Here is a 19,048-nt window from a genome sequence, read left to right as displayed (position 1 = left end):
TCCAAGTCAAGTCACGAGTCGGACTCAAGTCCAAGTCCTGGATTCGAGTACTACAAGCCTGCGACGCGGTGACACACACTCCCTCTACTTCGCATATTTTAAATTACAGCTCAGAACATCATAAATATTTCAGAAGGCTAAAATCCCCCAAAAGAGCCTGCTTGCAGTTACTTAATCCACATGTAAGTCAATGAACTCATTGAGTCTAAATGCCACAAAAGGTTAACGGCAGAGTTGCATTGCACCACAGCAGAGCTGGACACCCTTCATTTGACACGCAGCCAGCTGAACAGTTACAGAGAGGATGACAGCATGCAGAAAACAGTGGTTTGTGCCTTGGCAACAGGCCAAATGTTCTACTGTTCTATAATGAGTTCTGCCACAGCAGAGGGCCAGAGAGATGTGGAGGGATAAAAGCGCACAAAACAAAAACAGCTTGGAATGTTTTCCCTGAAATCGCTTGCTAAACTATGGAAAAAATCAAAAATTCAAAAAGAAAAGGGAAAAAAAAAGAAAAATTACTTGAGCACTAAATTTAACCTCTTATCATAATGTTTACAGAGGGGGTAATTAAGGATGCAGTGATACCCGATACTGGGATCAGGTATCAATCATTTACGATGCAAAGTAAGCCTGGTGTAGATAGTCAGGCTAATGAACAGACAACACAAATGACAGCGATCTGGATGTATTTCACAATTAAGTAATCAAATTAAGAATCAAATTACCTCATGCTTTCTATTTAACATACTGTTTACATGCCTTAACATCTTAATATAAAACTCTACACGTGGTCTTTATGACAACAATCAGCATAATCAGAGCCAAATTTAATGTTTCAAGACACGGATTGCTTCATACTAAGTAAGTTATTTATTTCGGTATCAGTATCGGTATGATGTACTTAAAAAAACCACAGTATGACGTGTACCGTTAAACATGTACTCATACTTGTAGCTACTCTATCCGGAAAAATGGTATTTGATGCATCGGCAGTGATAATGCGATCGCAAATAAGCAGATAATTTCTTTTCCACTTTGTCTGACAATCAATAAATACTCACCCTCTTTCTGGGGGGTCCTCTGTCTTCTTCCTTTCCACCTTTAGTGCTCTTGCCATGCTTGGATGTCTTCGGCTCCCCAGGCTGTTTAATGGTGACACGGATCTCGGGTGGACAGATGTAGTTCTCTAGGCTCTTGGGTGGCTTTTTGGCCCGCTTGGTGGTTTGGATCTTCAGTTTGAGGCTGCCTTCTGAGAAACTTGCCTCTTTGATGGAGAACTCCTGCTCCTCAAGGCTGTCTCCCTGCACCCACTTCTCGCTATCTGCATTAGAAGTGGCATCCATATCTTTACCCAGGCCGAGGTCTTCATCCTCCTCGTGTTCCTGCTGCTCACCAGACAGACCAAGCCCCTTCACTGGGGTGGCTAGAAGGCCCACCTCGGTAAGATCAGCCCTGTTAATGGTGGTCACAGTAGAGAAGAACTCCTCGTTCCCTTTGGGCCCCGAAAGGCGAGTTAGGTCCCTTTGCTCCATCAATGATTCCAAGACTTGGTTCAAGACGTAGGAACCAGAAGGGAGCCAAGATGACGCAAAGGGGGTGCCGGTGACAGTGGATCGTCTTCAGTCAGAAAGGGATGTGATGGATCTTGACTCTATTGCTCCTTGAATCGTACAAATCTTGCAAATGTATATATTTCCTGGTGTGAGACTGTGAAGAAAAGAAACACAAAAAATGAGCAGTTTAAATATACCTTTTTATTAACAAAGCCTGGAATCCACAGTAGTCAAAGCAACTGGACTAGATCATCATCAATTCTGTAATGAGTGCAATTAATAACAGGGCAGACTTCATTGCCGAATAGAGCTTTAGGAAGTGCAGCTGTGAAAATGCCCCACTGTATAATCATTTCCCATTAACCAAGCAACATCAGTTAGCCTAATAAAACAAATGCCCCTGCGTTTAAAAAAAAAATTAATGGCAGTCCAAGCATCTACCTTACTCTGGAACAACTGGAACAGTGAATACCATTCACCCTGGGCAAACTCCCAGACACCATAATTACATCACTGACCAGCTCATTTGCTTTGGTGGTCAGTTGAGTAACCCCAGTTCTGGTGTGAAAGTGAACAAATGAGGCCTCTAGCTCAGTGATAAACACCTTTCAGACATCAGACAGACCACAACCTGCACAGCCAGAGACCTGAAAAAACCAATTAGGCCTGAACACAACATGTCCACTGCAGGCTGCTAAGCATCAAAAGGGAAGCATAAATGAGCTTCACTCATTTCCTTTGGGACAATTATAATGTGAGTGATGGGACAGATACAAACCAGGAGCTTGTTGGCCCAGGAATGGCCAGGCAAGCTGAGAAAAGTGAAAGTACAGATAAATATTTCTGAAGGTGTGTTGTCAGGAGAAAACCTCATGTGTCAGTATATTTGGTTTGCAAGGTAGACAAGTGCTGCAGAAGATGCTGATGCCCAGGAAGATTCTGCAAAATGTCTGTACATGTGTGTGTTTTAGAACGTGGGAATTGTTAATGCTGTTCATAGCAATATTATGCAATGTTTTTTTAAGATTAATACGTACAATAGCTTCAGCGTAAACATCTAAGTTGCACACTTGATATGTATCTTTCAAATGGAAATATGATTATATTATATTTTAAAAATATTGGTTGGTGTTGAGTGGTATATCAGATATATTCCATTCAGCGAGCGTGATATTGAACGAGTTGAATACGAGTTGCTGAATGGAATATATCTGATCTACCACAAAAAAGCCAGCCAATAATACTTATTATTATTATTATTATACATACAAACTCGGGGCGGCACAGTGGGGTAGTGGTTAGCGTTGTCGCCTCACAGCAAGAAGGTCCGGGTTCGAGCCCCGGGGCCGGCGAGGGCCTTTCTGTGCGGAGTTTGCATCTTCTCCCCGTGTCCGCGTGGGTTTCCTCCGGGTGCTCCGGTTTCCCCCACAGTCCAAAGACATGCAGGTTAGGTTAACTGGTAACTCTAAATTGACCGTAGGTGTGAATGTGAATGGTTGTCTGTGTCTATGTGTCAGCCCTGTGATGACCTGGCGACTTGTCCAGGGTGTACCCCGCCTTTCGCCCGTAGTCAGCTGGGATAGGCTCCAGCTTGCCTGCGACCCTGTAGAACAGGATAAAGCGGCTACAGATAATGAGATGAGATGAGAGACATACGAACTCTCTTTTCCAGTTTTTTGATGTCCGTTGGTATGTTTTTCTCTTGTAAACAGAGGGGAACCGTCAGGGCCTTCTAGTCCTTCAGAGAAGCCCAAACATATCAGCATTTCAAACGTTACATTTCATTTCTTTCATTCTTTCATAATGTCATTATAATTATTCTCTTCTAATTTGGCCTCATTTTCTGTCAAATTTGCTTCAGAAATGAAAGGGTTACTGTCCTGAAAACATTAAAATCGAGTTATCCAAATGAGATTTTTTTTGTTTGTTGTCTCTAGGCTGAGAAGAGCTGGCTCACTCATTGGTTAGGACTTCATCGCCGGGACAGAAGGCCATGGGAGTGTGTGCTTATGTAGGAAGTGACAGATGAATTAACCAATCAGATTTTGATTTATAGTGGGCAGGACAAAAAAAATGTATCATCCTCAGCCTTCTCAAAGGCCAATGTGAGCTTAACTGTGAATCGGCGCCGTCAGTGCAGCAGTGAAGTCACCTTCCAGCCAGTGTGGCGTTCATCAGTAGTGTTAGCGAATGCTAATAAAGCGGCCAAGCCAGTGCTATCGAGAGCAAGTAGCACAGGCTAATGACCGAGAAACTAAGATTTCTGTCTCCAGACTCTTCTTCCACGCTGCACGCTCCCTACAATATTTTTCACTCATACTTAAGTATTCATTTCCCAGTGTAATTTATTTCAGTTACTTTTAAAATCAACATCTCACAACAACTACACACAACGGAGCGACCTGGCAGCCTGCCGCTAATCCCTTACAAAATCCTTTGCCCTGTTGCTGTTTCGATGTCTGGATAGGTTTTGGCTGAGTTGAAGTCCCAGCTTTAATAGTAACACTTCGCCACTGCTTGTAAATATGTGCAAAGAATATCTAATGAAGTTTTGGTAGCCTTTCTGGTGTTCAACACGTCTTTCTCTTTCCCGGCGGACAAAGAAATGCTTCTGTGCATATGCAACAAAAAACTCTCTCATTGGAAATTCACATCAGCTCCAACATGTGACATGTTGTCTTGACAACCATGAAATATCGTAAACAATATTGAACACTGATTCTCCATTGGGTAAAGTGACATGATACATGTAGGATAAACGATATGCTAACAATATTGCATGCTGTCAAACCAAATGAATGAAACCCGCCAAAAGGGATTAGAACACGTTTTTATTCCATTGAAAAGGTGTCCTGTATGTATAATATTATCCATCCATTATCCGTAACCGCTTATCCTGTGCAGGGTTGCGAGCAAGCTGGAGCCCATCCCAGCCGACTATGGGTGATAGTCAGCTGGACAAGTCGCCAGGTCATCACAGGGCTGACACATAGAAACAAACAACCATTCACACTCACATTCACACCTACGGTCAATTTAGAGTCACCAATTAACCTAACCTGCATGTCTTTGGAATGTGGGGAAAACCGGAGCACTCAGGCTACATCCACACGACAACGGCAACGAGATTTTATTAAAAAAAATATCACGTCCACATGGGCAACGGATCAGTAAAATATCAGGTACATATGGCAACACAACGCTTGCTGAAAACGATGCAATACACATGCCACACCTCTACGTGCGCTGTAAGACGATCCCATTGGAGACACCAGAACAATAGAAGAAGTAGGACGCATGCGCATAAACCCCTTCTTCTACCTGGCGTGAAGCACTCACAGGAACAAACACACAACAACAACAAGAAGATGGCTGCGACTACGCGAGGAAATCGTGCCTTCTGTGTGTACAAATTAGTTTTATTAGTGTGCATAGTTTTATATAACTTAATTTTCTTATTGTGTGTGAACATTTTGAAAAGCATTTTTATAGAATTTATATAACTTTTTATATTGTGTGTGAACATTTTGAAAAGCAGTCTTATCCAATAAAAAAAAGAAATTCAAGAAATGGTTCGGTTACTTGTTTATTTAAAAGAAAAGCTGTATACAAAAGCGAATGCAATGCAGTGGTTCATACAAAACAGCGAGAGTGCTGCTTGTTCTAGTCATGTGGTTGTGACGTCATCGTAAACAAATCCGTTCTACTCATCCAGATGACTTTGCAACGGCGCCATTACCAGATTTTTCCACTCTGGAACCCGTTCTCAAAAAATATCGTTTTGGGGCACCCAAAACACCGGTGCCGTGTGGACGCCAGGCTGAAACGATAAAAAATTTTATCAGATTCACCTGAATCCGTTGCCGTGTGGACAGCCTCTCAGAGGAAACCCACACAGATATGGGGAGAACATGCAAACTCCACACAGAAAGGCCCCCATCAGCCACTGGGCTCGAACCCAGAACCTTCTTGATGTACAGTAAGGCGACAGTGCTAACCACTACACCACCTTTATTATATTATTATATTAGTACCTTTAAAAATTATTTAAATGTACATAGATTGATTGTAATAGGTTTTTAAGCTAAAGCTTTACAGGTACAGACTTCTTTCTAGGAAAAAAAAGATACTTTCTAAAGGTGCTAAAGGTGAATCTTTCACAGTTACCACTCTAGCAACAAAGAAAGGTACAGTTTAGCACTCTTTATTCTGAGAGTGTGCCTTTTGACAGTCCACCTACTCAGCGCTAAAATAGCACAGAATCATCTGGCCTTCTTCCTTCTGCCTGTAACCTATCAGTTTAAATACCTTAAAACTACAAAAAAAGCCAAGACCACATCTTGAAATGTTCTAAGTTAAGCCAAACAAGAAGCCAAAACATGTCATGGCAGTTCACGTCAATGATGGCTTGATTAGTTACAATAAACCGTTGCAGGAACAGCCGATACAAACAATACTTGTTTGTGAACCTAATACTCTCAAGTGATTCCCTTAGTAGCGCCCACGTTGTGTGAGCATTGATGAGTATTGACCAAGGACCAGGGACTTCACTCCTCTCACTGGTGGAGTTCAATCTTTCATCCTGCTTAACTGCTGCTGGCCAGGTGTCTGACAGCTTTCAGTGTCATTTTCCCTTTCGGCTGCCTGACAGGTGACAGATGAGAAGCTACTCAAAAACAACAGCCATCACCTGAGTGCCTGAATCCACACTAGACTAAACATCTTCGTTTATCCATCACATGGTGACAATCGTAATGGTATAACGCTTGGTCCATTCCATGGTGAGTCAAAAACAACCATTAATAAATCGTGATGCATCATTAGAGACCTATTACTGTGGTGTTTCCTGTGGAGGCTTGGCTGGTCTGGTAGGTTTAGCCATCAAAGAACACATTTAGGTAGCATACTGCATGTATTGTTTGTCAGCTGAAGCAAAAAAAAAAAAGGTTTGTGGAGGTGTTTGGGGTGGGGTCAGGTGTCTAATAACAATACAATCATTGTCTTATTTAAATAATATTGGCTGGCGTTGAGTGGTATATCAGATACAGTCCATTCAGCGAGCATGATATTGAACGAGTCGAAGACGAGTAGCTGAATGGAATATATCTGATACACCACGGAAAAAGACAGTCAATATTAGTAGTAGTAGTAGTAGTATTATACATACACATTCCTTTCGGGTGTTCAACGCATCTTTCTCTTTCAAAATTCTCTCAAAATCTTCCGTATTTAACAAAGCAAACCTGGCAGCCATGCTTATTTACGAACTGTCACAGTCGCTCGCTAGTACGGAAGTTTTACGTCTCCGACGTGTGACGTCATGTCGTCTTGACAGCCATGCAATATCGTAAACCATATTCAACGCTCATTCTCCATTGGGTAGAGTGACGTAATACACGTAGGATAAACAATATGCTGACAATATTGCATGCTATCAAACTAAATGAATGAAACCCGCTAGAAGGGAATAGAACACGTTTTTATTCCATCGAAAAGGTTTCCTGTATGTATAATAAGAGGTATTATTATACATACAGGCCACTTTTCCCATGGAATAAAAACATGTTCTATTCCCTTCTAGCGGGTTTATTGATAGCATTCAATATTGTTATCATATCGCTTATCCTTCATGTATTACGCCACTCTACCCAATAGAGGATGAGCATGCAATATTGCTACAATATTGCATGTTGTCAAGACAACACAACGTCACACATCGGTGCTCATGCGAAGATCCAATGGCAAAACTTTTCTGTTGCGCATGCACACAATAATTTCTCTGTCTGCCGGGAAAGAGAGAAGACAAGGCTAATCCAGGGCTACTGCTAGGATTATACATTCAGTAAATAAACTGAAAACTGAAACTAAAGACGCGCCGAACACCCGAAAGGCTACCAAAACTTTGTTCTATATTCTTCACAAGAGAAAAACATACCAACGGACATCAAAAAACTGGAAAAGAGACACGCCAGCAATGTAAAACTTCTGTGCTAGCGAGTGACTGTGACAGTTTGTAAACAAACATGGCTGCCAGGTTTGCTTGGTTAAAAGCAGAAGATTTTGAGAGATTTTTGGCTGCCAGGTCGCTCCATTGTGTGTAGCTGTAGATGTTGATTTTAAAAGTAACTAAGTAAATTACACAGGGAAAATAATAATAATAATATTCGGCTTGACTGCGCTAGCATTGGCCTTCGCTAACGCTACACCAGGTGGAAGGTAACGGGACTGCCGCACTAACAGCACCAAGTTGTGGGTAAGCTAGCATTGGCCTTCGCTAACGCTACTGCTCCACCGGCTGGAAGGTAACAGGACTGCCGCACTAATAGCACCAAGTTGCGGGTAAGCTAGCGTTGGCCTTTGAGAATGTTGATATGAAGAGAGTGTGTATGTATAATAATTATAATTTTGGCTGGCTTTTTTTCATGGTCTACCAGATATATTCAATTTAGCTAGCATGATACTGAACTCGTCTTCGACTCGTTCAATATCATGCTAGCTGAATGGAATATATCTGATATACCACTCAACACCAGCCAATATTATTTAATTATTCCATCCAGGATTTTCATAAATTTGAAACTTGAACAAAATAAAATACCCTGCAACAGACTGGTGTATTCCAACCTCACACCAAGTGTTCCCAAGGTGAGTTCTGGACCCTGACCTACATCCCTGACCAGGGAAAAATAGTTACTCTAGATGAACGAATGAACAAATGAAAAGAAAGAAATGGTGTGTTTTTCCAAATACGAACACTCACTTTCTCTCAATTTGATCATCTGCCGATTCCCACCACTAGCTAGCTCTCTGCTACTACACAACAGCTACTATTCGGGCAAGGTGCTCTTCCTCAAAGACATATGAATCTACCACATCCTGCATCTTTTTGAATTTTTCCTCATGTTACATCAGAAGACACAGTGGGAAGAAAACCTTATCTACCTTCTTCTGCATACATGAGCTCGGAGACATCAGAGACTGAATACGGCGTCTCTACTTTAACCTTATTCCTGGCATTTTTACCGAGATATGAACTAAAATAGATAGTTAAAAACCTTTGTACTATATACTCAGACAGCCATGTCTCTTCGGAAAAAAAAAAAAAATTACGAACCAAACTAGTCTTGGAATCCTTCTTTGTTCTGATAACCAACAATATCAATCAGGTCTAAGCCTAAAGCTTATATAACAATAACCCCTATCTGGCTCTGCAGGCAAACCGACTGTGAGCTAATTGTCCAAGACTACAGTCTGTTCAAAAATAGGTTTATTATTTTCACAAATATGCCAGAGGCACATGCTGGATTTTCTGCTAATTGCACGAAAGAGTCCTGTGTCAGCAATGTCGCCGCTGGCTGCTTCTAAAGGGAACACATTCAGATGTTTGTCCTTCAGGGCCTTTGTGCACTGATCTGCTCTATCCTTTTTCTGGGCGCATCTCAATTAGGACGATCACAGCTTTGTGTTGCAATTATCTGAATGTACATTCACTGCACCCGACATAAAAAAAAAAACGACAGCCCTTAATTGGCACAATCATGACATACCCATTTTAGCTATGCAATGGATGCTTTGTGCTTTAGCAAGTTAACAAGAAGCATAGAAGCAACAGAGAGTAATATTTCAGCAATGTGAAAACCAGTCTTTGAAAAAGATGTAATAGCACGCTGAATCCTTGAAGCTCTGGAAAACACTTGACAGTAAATAAAGGAGTAGACATGAGAATTGGGCTGATTAAGTAAGTAGACTAACAGTGTTTGCTCCTCCCTGGGCCTGGCTATCACACATACTGTGAGTGTGAAAAGATTCCATCCAGTAACTCAGCCCCTTTTAAGGCGATGAACAGAGCACACTGAGAAAGGCTTCCAAAAAAAGCAGCCTTGCCAAAAACTCGACATGTTCACACTTTGCTCCGATGCAGTAATAAATACTGGGGAAACCTTCGAGGTGTAACACCATATCCTTTGAACACAGGATGCCAAAGGAAGCAGTTTCCAAAGCGAAACGCAAAATCACGATTTAAACCGTTTGTCATTGCTTAGTTCAACGCTCACGTTTCACCAGCTGACAACACCATCCATGAATACTGATGGCTATTAACAAGACAAGGATATGATATGATATGATATGATATGATATGATATGATATATGATATGACGTGGGAGGGGTGGCACGGTGGTGTAGTGGTTAGCGCTGTCGCCTCACAGCAAGAAGGTCCGGGTTCGAGCCCCGTAGCCGGCAAGGGCCTTTCTGTGTGGAGTTTGCATGTTCTCCCCGTGTCCGCGTGGGTTTCCTCCGGGTGCTCCGGTTTCCCCCACAGTCCAAAGACATGCAGGTTAGGTTAACTGGTGACTCTAAATTGACCGTAGGTGTGAATGAGAGTGTGAATGGTTGTCTGTGTCTATGTGTCAGCCCTGTGATGACCTGGCGACTTGTCCAGGGTGTACCCCGCCTTTCGCCCGTAGTCAGCTGGGATGGGCTCCAGCTTGCCTGCGACCCTGTAGAGCAGGATAGAGCGGCTAGAGATAATGAGATGAGATGAGATGAGATGAGATGAGATGATATAACGCGGGAGGGGCGGCACGGTGGTGCAGTGGTTAGTGCTGTCGCCTCACAGCAAGAAGGTCCGGGTTCGAGCCCCGTGGCCGGCGAGGGCCTTTCTGTGTGGAGTTTGCATGTTCTCCCCGTGTCCGCGTGGGTTTCCTCCGGGTGCTCCGGTTTCCCCCACAGTCCAAAGACATGCAGGTTAGGTTAACTGATGACTCTAAATTGACCGTAGGTGTGAATGTGAGTGTGAATGGTTGTCTATGTGTCAGCCCTGTGATGACCTGGCGACTTGTCCAGGGTGTACCCCGCCTTTCGCCCGTAGTCAGCTGGGATAGGCTCCAGCTTGCCTGCGACCCTGTAGAACAGGATAAAGCGGCTACAGATAATGAGATGAGATGAGATGAGATGAGATGAGATGAGATGATAACACAGGAGCTCTCTCACAACCAACAAGTCACGATTCCATTCAGTGCTTTTCTCATTATAGTCTATTCATCGCAAGCAGCGTCGACAGGCCAGCGTTCGAATGCTTGTCAGCTACAAGCCCAATGACATATTCATAACCTCTTAGAAAAGAACATTCCAGAAGGAAGCTGTCTGGAGAATATGCAGCTCACCACCTAGGGAGAACTGACCGTATTCCCCAACTAGAGATCGACTTGTCTGGAGTGGCAGAGCTGACAGCTCTCTCAGAGAAGCCAAACAAATGCCTGGAAGCCCTCCACTAAATAGTCAATTCATCTCCCTTAGCCACAGTTGTTCAAGACAGACCTCAATGGCCATAAAAGCAATGCATTACAGATGCAAAACTGCAGCTTCGACCAGCTAAAAATACAGTACACGATGCATCAGAGGCTGAGAAGTAACATATAATCTGTCTCTGGTTGCATGACTTTGGTTGGTTGGTTTAGACATGACTACCATATACCACTGGAGCTGTCCATGATTACATCCTCTCAATCCTGGAGCTTGGACAGACAACAGTCATGGATGACGTACAGTCCAGTCTGGCAAATCTGGTTTATTCAGAGGCATATAGTACTGGGAAGGAACACGGAGTGCTCAATAGGAAAGACTGGAGCACTGCTCAAGCAAGCTAACTCAGCAAAAACATGTCAACAAATCTAAAACAGCTGGGAAACCTTCCTAAAAGAACGCTCATCTGGCTCCAATGGTGAAAACACCAACGGTGATTCATTTCAAGCAAATTTGCTTCACTGTCAAACCCACTGTTGTCTGGCTTTGTGGAATAAAAGGATTTACCGACACAGAGGTTAAAATATAATCACGCCTTTTTCAATCAGTGTGTCTTTTCAACATAACCGTCTAATTATCCTGTAACGAATCCAGCCATGCAGTCTATACATCCTCGATACATCTATGCAACAATCTATTATGTATACATTCATGCCATTATTTTCCTCTTTCGGTGCCATGATCTAACAGCCAGAGCCTTATTTTTATTTGTGGTCTACTTTTCTTTCAGCAGAATAACTAATGCATTATTGTTAAACTAGATTTTTTCATCTGACGAGACAGGAATTTAAACCACAGTGTGGAAAACAAAATGGCTCGAAAAAAAAAAAGTCCTCCTCCCCCTCCTCCTCCGCGTCTCACTGCCAAAAGGTGTTCTTGCTCTGATAGTCTATTTGGAGCTGCTGCCAAAAATGAGATTTGTCCTTGGATATCTCCCGCTCTTCCTTTGTCTCTTGTCAGGACTTGGACGTCCTCCAGCGAAACTCATCCCAGCCAGGAAAGAGGGAGATCTATCCACACACATAAACACCACTTTTATTTGTGCGTTAGTCAAACAGGGCTGCATTCCTGGAGTGCAAATCAAATATGTTGTATGTGGAAATAATGTCTTTTTAGTTTTGCATTCATGAGGGCAGAACTCGAAGTGGTAGGGGTGTAATGCAATGCCACTATCTGAACATGTTTCGTGCTCCAAATATCTGTATTCGTGGGTGTGGGCTAAACTGGAGAGAGTTTTTTTCTCTTGTTTAGATTTTATTTTTAATTCAATATGAAGTCAATCATGATGCCCTTGGAACACTGGGAAAAACCGAGAGAGTGAAATGCCAGTACTGCCAGCATGATCTGCGAATTCTGTCTCTGACAAGTTCCTCAACTTCAGATACATTATTCAAGTTCATACTTGGGCACAACTAGAGATGTTAGCATGATTGGGTTTTGGGGGTTTTTTTTCTGTCAAGCTATCTTAAAAATGAATAGTGCACTTCCTGTTTATATCCATTTAGAACACATTATCATCCATCCATCCATCCATCCATCCATTATCCATAGCCGCTTATCCTGTGCAGGGTCGCAGGCAAGCTGGAGCCGATCCCAGCTGACTATGGGTGAGAGGCGGGGTTCACCCTGGACAAGTCGCCAGGTCATTGCAGGGCTGACACATAGGTGGGGTTTACATTAGACCGTATCAGCGGATCATCAGATTAACGTTTTTAAAACGATTCGCGTGCACACAGCAACGCCAATACACGATTCGCGTGCACACAGCAACGCCAATACACGGATACGCTAATCACATGACTAATTTGGCACATAAGTTGAAATGTGTCAGTACGGCTCATCGCTTCCTCCTCAGCGGCTGCGCTCCAAATCACTCCGCCCTGAACAGCGAGTGCCCTCTGGAGGGTGCGCACTCCGGCCCTGCGCAGCTCACAGAGCGCGCGAGTGAAGCGCACGAGCAGTGATTCGGGACTGAGCCGCTGTGTGTGTGATCCCAGCGCATATCACTTACTACTTGCAAGTGGAAGGATGGCAAGCCTAAAGACAATCATAACTACACAATGGGCAGTATTTGCATCAGTATTTGCAGTATTTTCATACTTTTATACTCTTTAATGAAAGGTGATACAAGGTGGAAGTCCGCGCCGTTTTTCAGCAGTCGCGTCACATGACCAACGCCAGCGAATCAGGAAGGTGGATGTCACAGTGACGTTGTCCAATGACGACGTCAGCTAGAGCTCAGCACAGCGTATCCACGTATCCTCAATGTTTACACAGCACCGGACCAGACACGAACTGGATTGAATACGTGGGCCCTGGCGGATTCCCGTTTCCCGGCGTTTTAATGTGAACGGACAGTGCATCCGCGAAGAAAACGAGACAGATACGGTCTAATGTAAACTTGGCCATAGAGACAAACAACCATTCACGCTCACAGTCAATTTCGAGCCACCAATTAGCCTAACCTGCATGTCTTTGGACTGTGGGTGAAACCGGAGCACCTGGAGGAAACCCACGCAGACACGGGGAGAACATGTAGACTCCACACAGAAAGGCCCCCGTCGGCCACTGGGCTTGAACCTAGAACCTTCTTGCTGTGAGGTGACAGTGCTAACCACTACACCATCATGCCACCTGGCATTAATATTCATTCTGGACAACATATTTGTATTTGGTTCTACATCCCTACTAGCAACCTCGTTGATCAGAACTCTCTGATTTTGGGTTTAATAATGCTTAAGATCTCAGTAGTTCTTTTCCCAAACAGTCATGAGTACGGCTTAACACCCATCCCAATTACCAAATGATCACAGTGCGCTCAACACACCTCTTCCAAGCTCGAACAGAATGATTACAGAAATATGAGAGTCTCCATCACCTTCACTAATAGCCCCCACATGTCCCAGCCATGGTATAAACCTCATGTACCGCAGAAAATCAGGTTGTCATGGCAACTAAAATTATGGCAAACAATGTAAATCATTTTCATGCATGCCTCAGTCCTGCCCCGGGCTAATACATAGCATTAGTCTCCAGCTCCAAGACTATGGCAACCATAGCTTATAAAACTCCAGTTACTTCAACTGGATGAATCATCTCAGCAGGACTCTCGCTGCTCTGGGGCAGTGTGAGGAGCAAAAACCTCCCTATCATTAACCACATGCTTAATTAACAATGTTCCCTGAGCACTAGTGTAACTCACTGAGTGGATATTGAACCAGATGTTCATATACTGCCTTGTATTTTACACAGTCTTTCTAGTCCAATAAGCACACTCGCTGCTTTAAAGACAACTTTATAATAACTACAACGATACACTCATGCATGCTGTATTTCGTATTACTCTCTTTGCCTTCTTCTGAACCACGTTATAAAAGGGACGACAGAAAATATTACAAAATTGGCCCATACAGGATCTATTCAAAGAACTATAAGTCATAAACACTTATAGTCATAGATATTATTTAGGACTGTAAAATGCTCTTTTATACATAGCCATATTGATATCATATAAAAGTCATATAAAACGTGTAATACTTGTGATTTGCCCATGTGTAGAATAACCCTTTCATAAATGTGCCCGTTCTTAAAAAATGGGTGCCCAGGTTAGCATGCCCTGAGCACCCATACCCTGGGCACCCATTTACATAATAATAATAATAGATTATTAATCAAACGCAACATCTGGAGGGATGCAATTATTCCACGGGTCTACCTGATCTGATCCTCACATCCTCTTACCCGAGTTGATCATCTTCAAGCTGCTGTTGCTCGGTTATGCAAAACCTCCGAGGCATGATGGCAGTGTGTGCTAAGACAAGTTGTGCTCTGTGTTTATATGCGAGATCTGCGTCGTGTCAGTCAACATTACAGAGCATTGCATCATCAGCCTGCATGCTGAGTCAAGAACCTCTATGAAGTACAACACTGCTCCCTGACTCCTCCCCTTTTTATAATTATCATTTAAATGTAACCAATCGAATTGCATACGGTTGTGGCATAGAGTTGATCAAGCAGGTAGAGTCGCTGCCTTACACTTCCAGGATCCCCAGTTTAATCCTAGTCTGTGTGGAGTTACTTGCATATTCTTCACATGTCCACATGGGATTCTTCTGGGTTCTCTGGTTTTCTCCCACCTCCCAAAAACATACATGTAGGTGGACTGTGCTAAATTTCCCCTTGTGTGAATGATACACATGTGAATGTGTATGCATGGTGCCCATGGCATCCCATTCAGGGTGTGTTCCCTGGATCAACCATGACCCTGACCAGGATAAAGCGGTTACAGAAAATAACAGATAAATAAATGCAACTGCCCAGTGTCCAATCAGGATGGTAAGATTCACCATCGCATTAGCGCACCAGCATAAACATTTACCATGTGACTGCTGTGATTAAAAAAAAGTGTGCACTGGATACAATGTGGAATTAATTCAAATGCGTCATTTTTAATATATTTGCATCAGTAAAATCTGATGGTTCAGTTAATTTATGAGTTGCGGTCTGCTTAAGAAGAGCCAAAAACTCTCTGTACTATACTGAACTGAATTGCATAGCATCATATTCTTGTGAGGGCGGCACAGTGGTGTAGTGGTTAGCGCTGTCGCCTCACAGCAAGAAGGTCCGGGTTCGAGCCCCGTGGCCGGCGTGGGCCTTTCTGTGTGGAGTTTGCATGTTCTCCCCGTGTCCGCATGGGTTTCCTCCGGGTGCTCCGGTTTCCCCCACAGTCCAAAGACATGCAGGTTAGGTTAACTGGTGACTCTAAATTGACCGTAGGTGTGAATGTGAGTGTGAATGGTTGTCTGTGTCTATGTGTCAGCCCTGTGATGACCTGGCGACTTGTCCAGGGTGTACCCCGCCTTTCGCCCGTAGTCAGCTGGGATAGGCTCCAGCTTGCCTGCGACCCTGTAGAACAGGATAAAGCGGCTAGAGATAATGAGAGATGAGATATTCTTGTGCAACACATCATATCAAGTGGAATCGTATTGTGTCAAATCAAATCGCACTGCATCACAATAAGTGTGAATCATCTCGTATGGCATTAGTAGTTGCTTCATTCATCAGTTGCCAGATCGGGGTCCATGTGGACCCTATTGATCCACATGTCATATTAATTAGAGCATAGTTTTATGCCAGATGCCCTTCCTGCCGCAACCCTCCCATTTCTGGGCTTGGGAAACAACCATTCACACACATTCACACCTATGTAGCCAGTTAACCTAACCTGCATGTCTTTGGACTGTGGGGGAAACCGGAGCACCCACAGGAAACCCATGCAGACACGGGGTGAACATGCAAACTCCGCACAGAAAGGCCCCCACTGGCCACTGGACTCGATCCCAGAACCTTCTTGCTGTGAGGCGACAGCGCTAACCACTACACCACTGTGCCGCCCAAGTAGTTGCTTCATTATGTATCTTTAATGTATCAGATTATCAGGAATGGCTCGGGATGTGTATCGCATCAGTCTCACTAATGGAGATGCACATCCCTGATGTCCAATCCTGCATACCATACTCTCAGAATATAAAGTACATCAGTGTACAACGGCTTGTCACTGGGGCAGTACCTTCTAAAGTACTTATCTGTACCCTTTATATACCGTTTGGGAACATGTATACACCTTTTTGGCCCTAAAAAGGTACACATAGTTACCTTGAGGTCCAATAATGAGCCTTAGGGAGTACATTAGTGTAGACTGTACCTTGAGGGATAGAAATGGACTCCTATTGTACCCCTGTTTCTGACAGTGCAGCCTACGGACCTGTGTTGTGTTTTCGATAGACCAACATTCCCACACTTAGATTAGAAGATGCCGGGTTGGGTATCTCATAGCTGTAGTACACCTGGTTGTGGCTCCACCCCCTTTATTAAAAATGGACGGGTTTTTAAGAAAACACAGAGAATTCTATGACAAATCATAAGGATGCCCAAGATATTCTTGGCAAAACTTCTTTTATCCATAACCACTTATCCTGTGCAGGGTCGCGGGCAAGCCGGAGCCTATCCCAGCTGACTATGGGTGGGTGAGAGGCGGGGTACACCCTGGACAAGTCGCCAGGTCATCACAGGGCTGACACATAGAGACACACAACCATTCACATTCACAGTCAATCTAGAGCCACCAGTTAACCTAACCTGCATGTAGGGGGAACCGGAGCGCCCGGAGGAAACCCATGCAGACGCAAGGAGAACATGCAAACTCCACACAGAAAGGCCCCTGTCAGGCACTGGGCTTGAACCTAGAACCTTCCTGCTGTGAGGTGACAGTGCTAACCACTGCACCACCGTGCCGCCCACTTCTTTTAACATCCTCCATATTTCAAAACAAAACCAAAACACGACTACAACTAGTTGCGTAGGACGGTGTGGAAATGGAACCCACGCTGACAGGCTTGTAGTGGAAATTACACTCGGGTGTCGGATCTGCCCTCCTACATCTAATGACAGTAAACGACCTACGAGGAGATCCACCGCTCCATGTGTTCACACCATACTGCAAAACCCCAGAGTCCTCATCACTCAGCAAGGTCCCAGGTGCAAGATCATGGCTTTGTAACACTCCAGACAAAGTGTTACAACATTGTTACACTTTCAGTCCACAACACACACACTGTGCTTTCATTCTGGTGCTGACTCTCAGGAGTCCTGGTCCATCAGACACGAACAGATCTGCATATGGAAGTTACTGCGTTAATCTTATGAGAAAGCAGTGCTCTGAAGGGAACTCACCCATGTCCTAAGCGCTCCCTGACGTCCTGAAAAGCAAATCCATCCGGTGACATGAATGTGATCAGTGATGTCAAGTTTGCAATCGGATAAAAAAAAAAAATAAAGGTGTTTATGAGGGTAAAATGGCGTCAATTGGAATCTCCGTAATAATAATAATGATGATGATGATGAGCCGGATGATGAGCAGTGGGTTGAGACTCTGCTGCAAACCGGACCGGGGATGAAAGGGTTCCGCACCGCGGGGGCTTTAGCGCAGGAAACTGCACGCGCTCCAGGACGGGTTCGACTGGGAGTTCAACTGCAGGAAAAACAGCACCAGGAGCAGTAGGGTTCGAGTGCACCGCTTCTCTTCTCTTCTCGGTCGAACCACACACTCCCTTTGCACTGCGGAGAAAAATAAAATATAGCATATAAAATCCAAAGTCCTGCTCGGATAGCGCCAGGCCTGAGTCGCATGCAAAAAAAAAAAAAAAAAATCCAGTTTTTGGTATTTCCTTGGGTTTGATCGGACTTAGGGACAGAGCCTCGCACCTCTGGACTCCATCTGGACGTGAGTGTGCGTGCGTGCGTGCGTGTGTGTGCACGCGCGCCTTGTGTGTGTGCGTCGAGTCCCGCAGCAGTTTTCTCTCTCTCTCTCTCTCTCTCTCTCTCTGATAATGATCTTGCAGAAACACGCGCTGGGATTCTGTTTGAAGCGCGAGTCCTCTCTCTCTCTCTTTTTCTCTTTCTCTCTCTCTCACTCACTCACTCACTCTCTGCTCAGTGGCGCCACTTCCTGTCCGCTCTGGAGCACAGCATTAGCCTGATGCTACTGAGATCCTCATCTCATCTCATCTCATCTCATCTCTAGCCGCTTTATCCTGTTCTATCCCAGCTGACTACGGGCGAAAGGTGGGGTACACCCTGGACAAGTCGCCAGGTCATCACAGGGCTGACACATAGACACAGACAACCATTCACACTCACATTCACACCTACGCTCAATTTAGAGTCACCAGTTAACCTAACCTGCATGTCTTTGGACTGTGGGGGAAACCGGAGCACCCGGAGGAAACCCATGCGGACACGGGGAGAACATGATAAACTCCACACAGAAAGGCCCTCGCCGGCCACGGGGCTCGAACCCGGACCTTCTTGCCGTGAGGTGACAGCGCTAACCACTACACCACCGTGCCGCCCTACTGAGATCCTGCCACTAATAAATAAAACAATGATGAACTGTTTCAACAGACAAATAACACCCAACCATATTTTGTTCAACTTCCAACTCTGGTTCCTTGATTCACATCATTCAACAAAATATATTTTAATTCTTTAATAAAGTGTTGGGGCGGCACGGTGGTGTAGTGGTTAGCGCTGTCGCCTCATAGCAAGAAGGTCCGGGTTCGAGCCCCGTGGCCGGCGAGGGCCTTTCTGTGCGGAGTTTGCATGTTGTCCACATGGGTTTCCTCCGGTT

General features: G+C 44.3%; 1 protein-coding gene across 3 annotated transcripts in view; it reads right to left on the bottom strand.

The window, feature by feature from the left end:
* Window positions 1-18,287, bottom strand: part of setbp1 (SET binding protein 1) — a 106,400-nt gene extending 88,113 nt beyond the window's left edge. The window contains exons 1-2 of one of the 3 annotated variants that reach the window (XM_060906995.1): window positions 17,593-18,287; window positions 1,065-1,710 (exon numbers count right to left, since the gene is read on the bottom strand). In XM_060906995.1, coding sequence (XP_060762978.1) covers window positions 1,065-1,535 — 471 coding nt within the window. In that variant the 5' untranslated portion in view covers window positions 1,536-1,710; window positions 17,593-18,287. Of the gene's footprint in view, window positions 1-1,064; window positions 1,711-14,575; window positions 14,661-17,592 lie in introns of those variants that run through there. The other 2 variants (XM_060906996.1, XM_060906997.1) reach the window with 2 other exon arrangements.
* Window positions 18,288-19,048: the final 761 nt, after the last annotated feature.

Source organism: Neoarius graeffei, chromosome 24, assembly GCF_027579695.1.
Source record: "Neoarius graeffei isolate fNeoGra1 chromosome 24, fNeoGra1.pri, whole genome shotgun sequence".
Lineage (NCBI taxonomy): Eukaryota > Metazoa > Chordata > Actinopteri > Siluriformes > Ariidae > Neoarius > Neoarius graeffei.
Note: the sequence above shows the minus strand (reverse complement) of the source record. Positions and strands in the feature narration are given on the sequence as shown.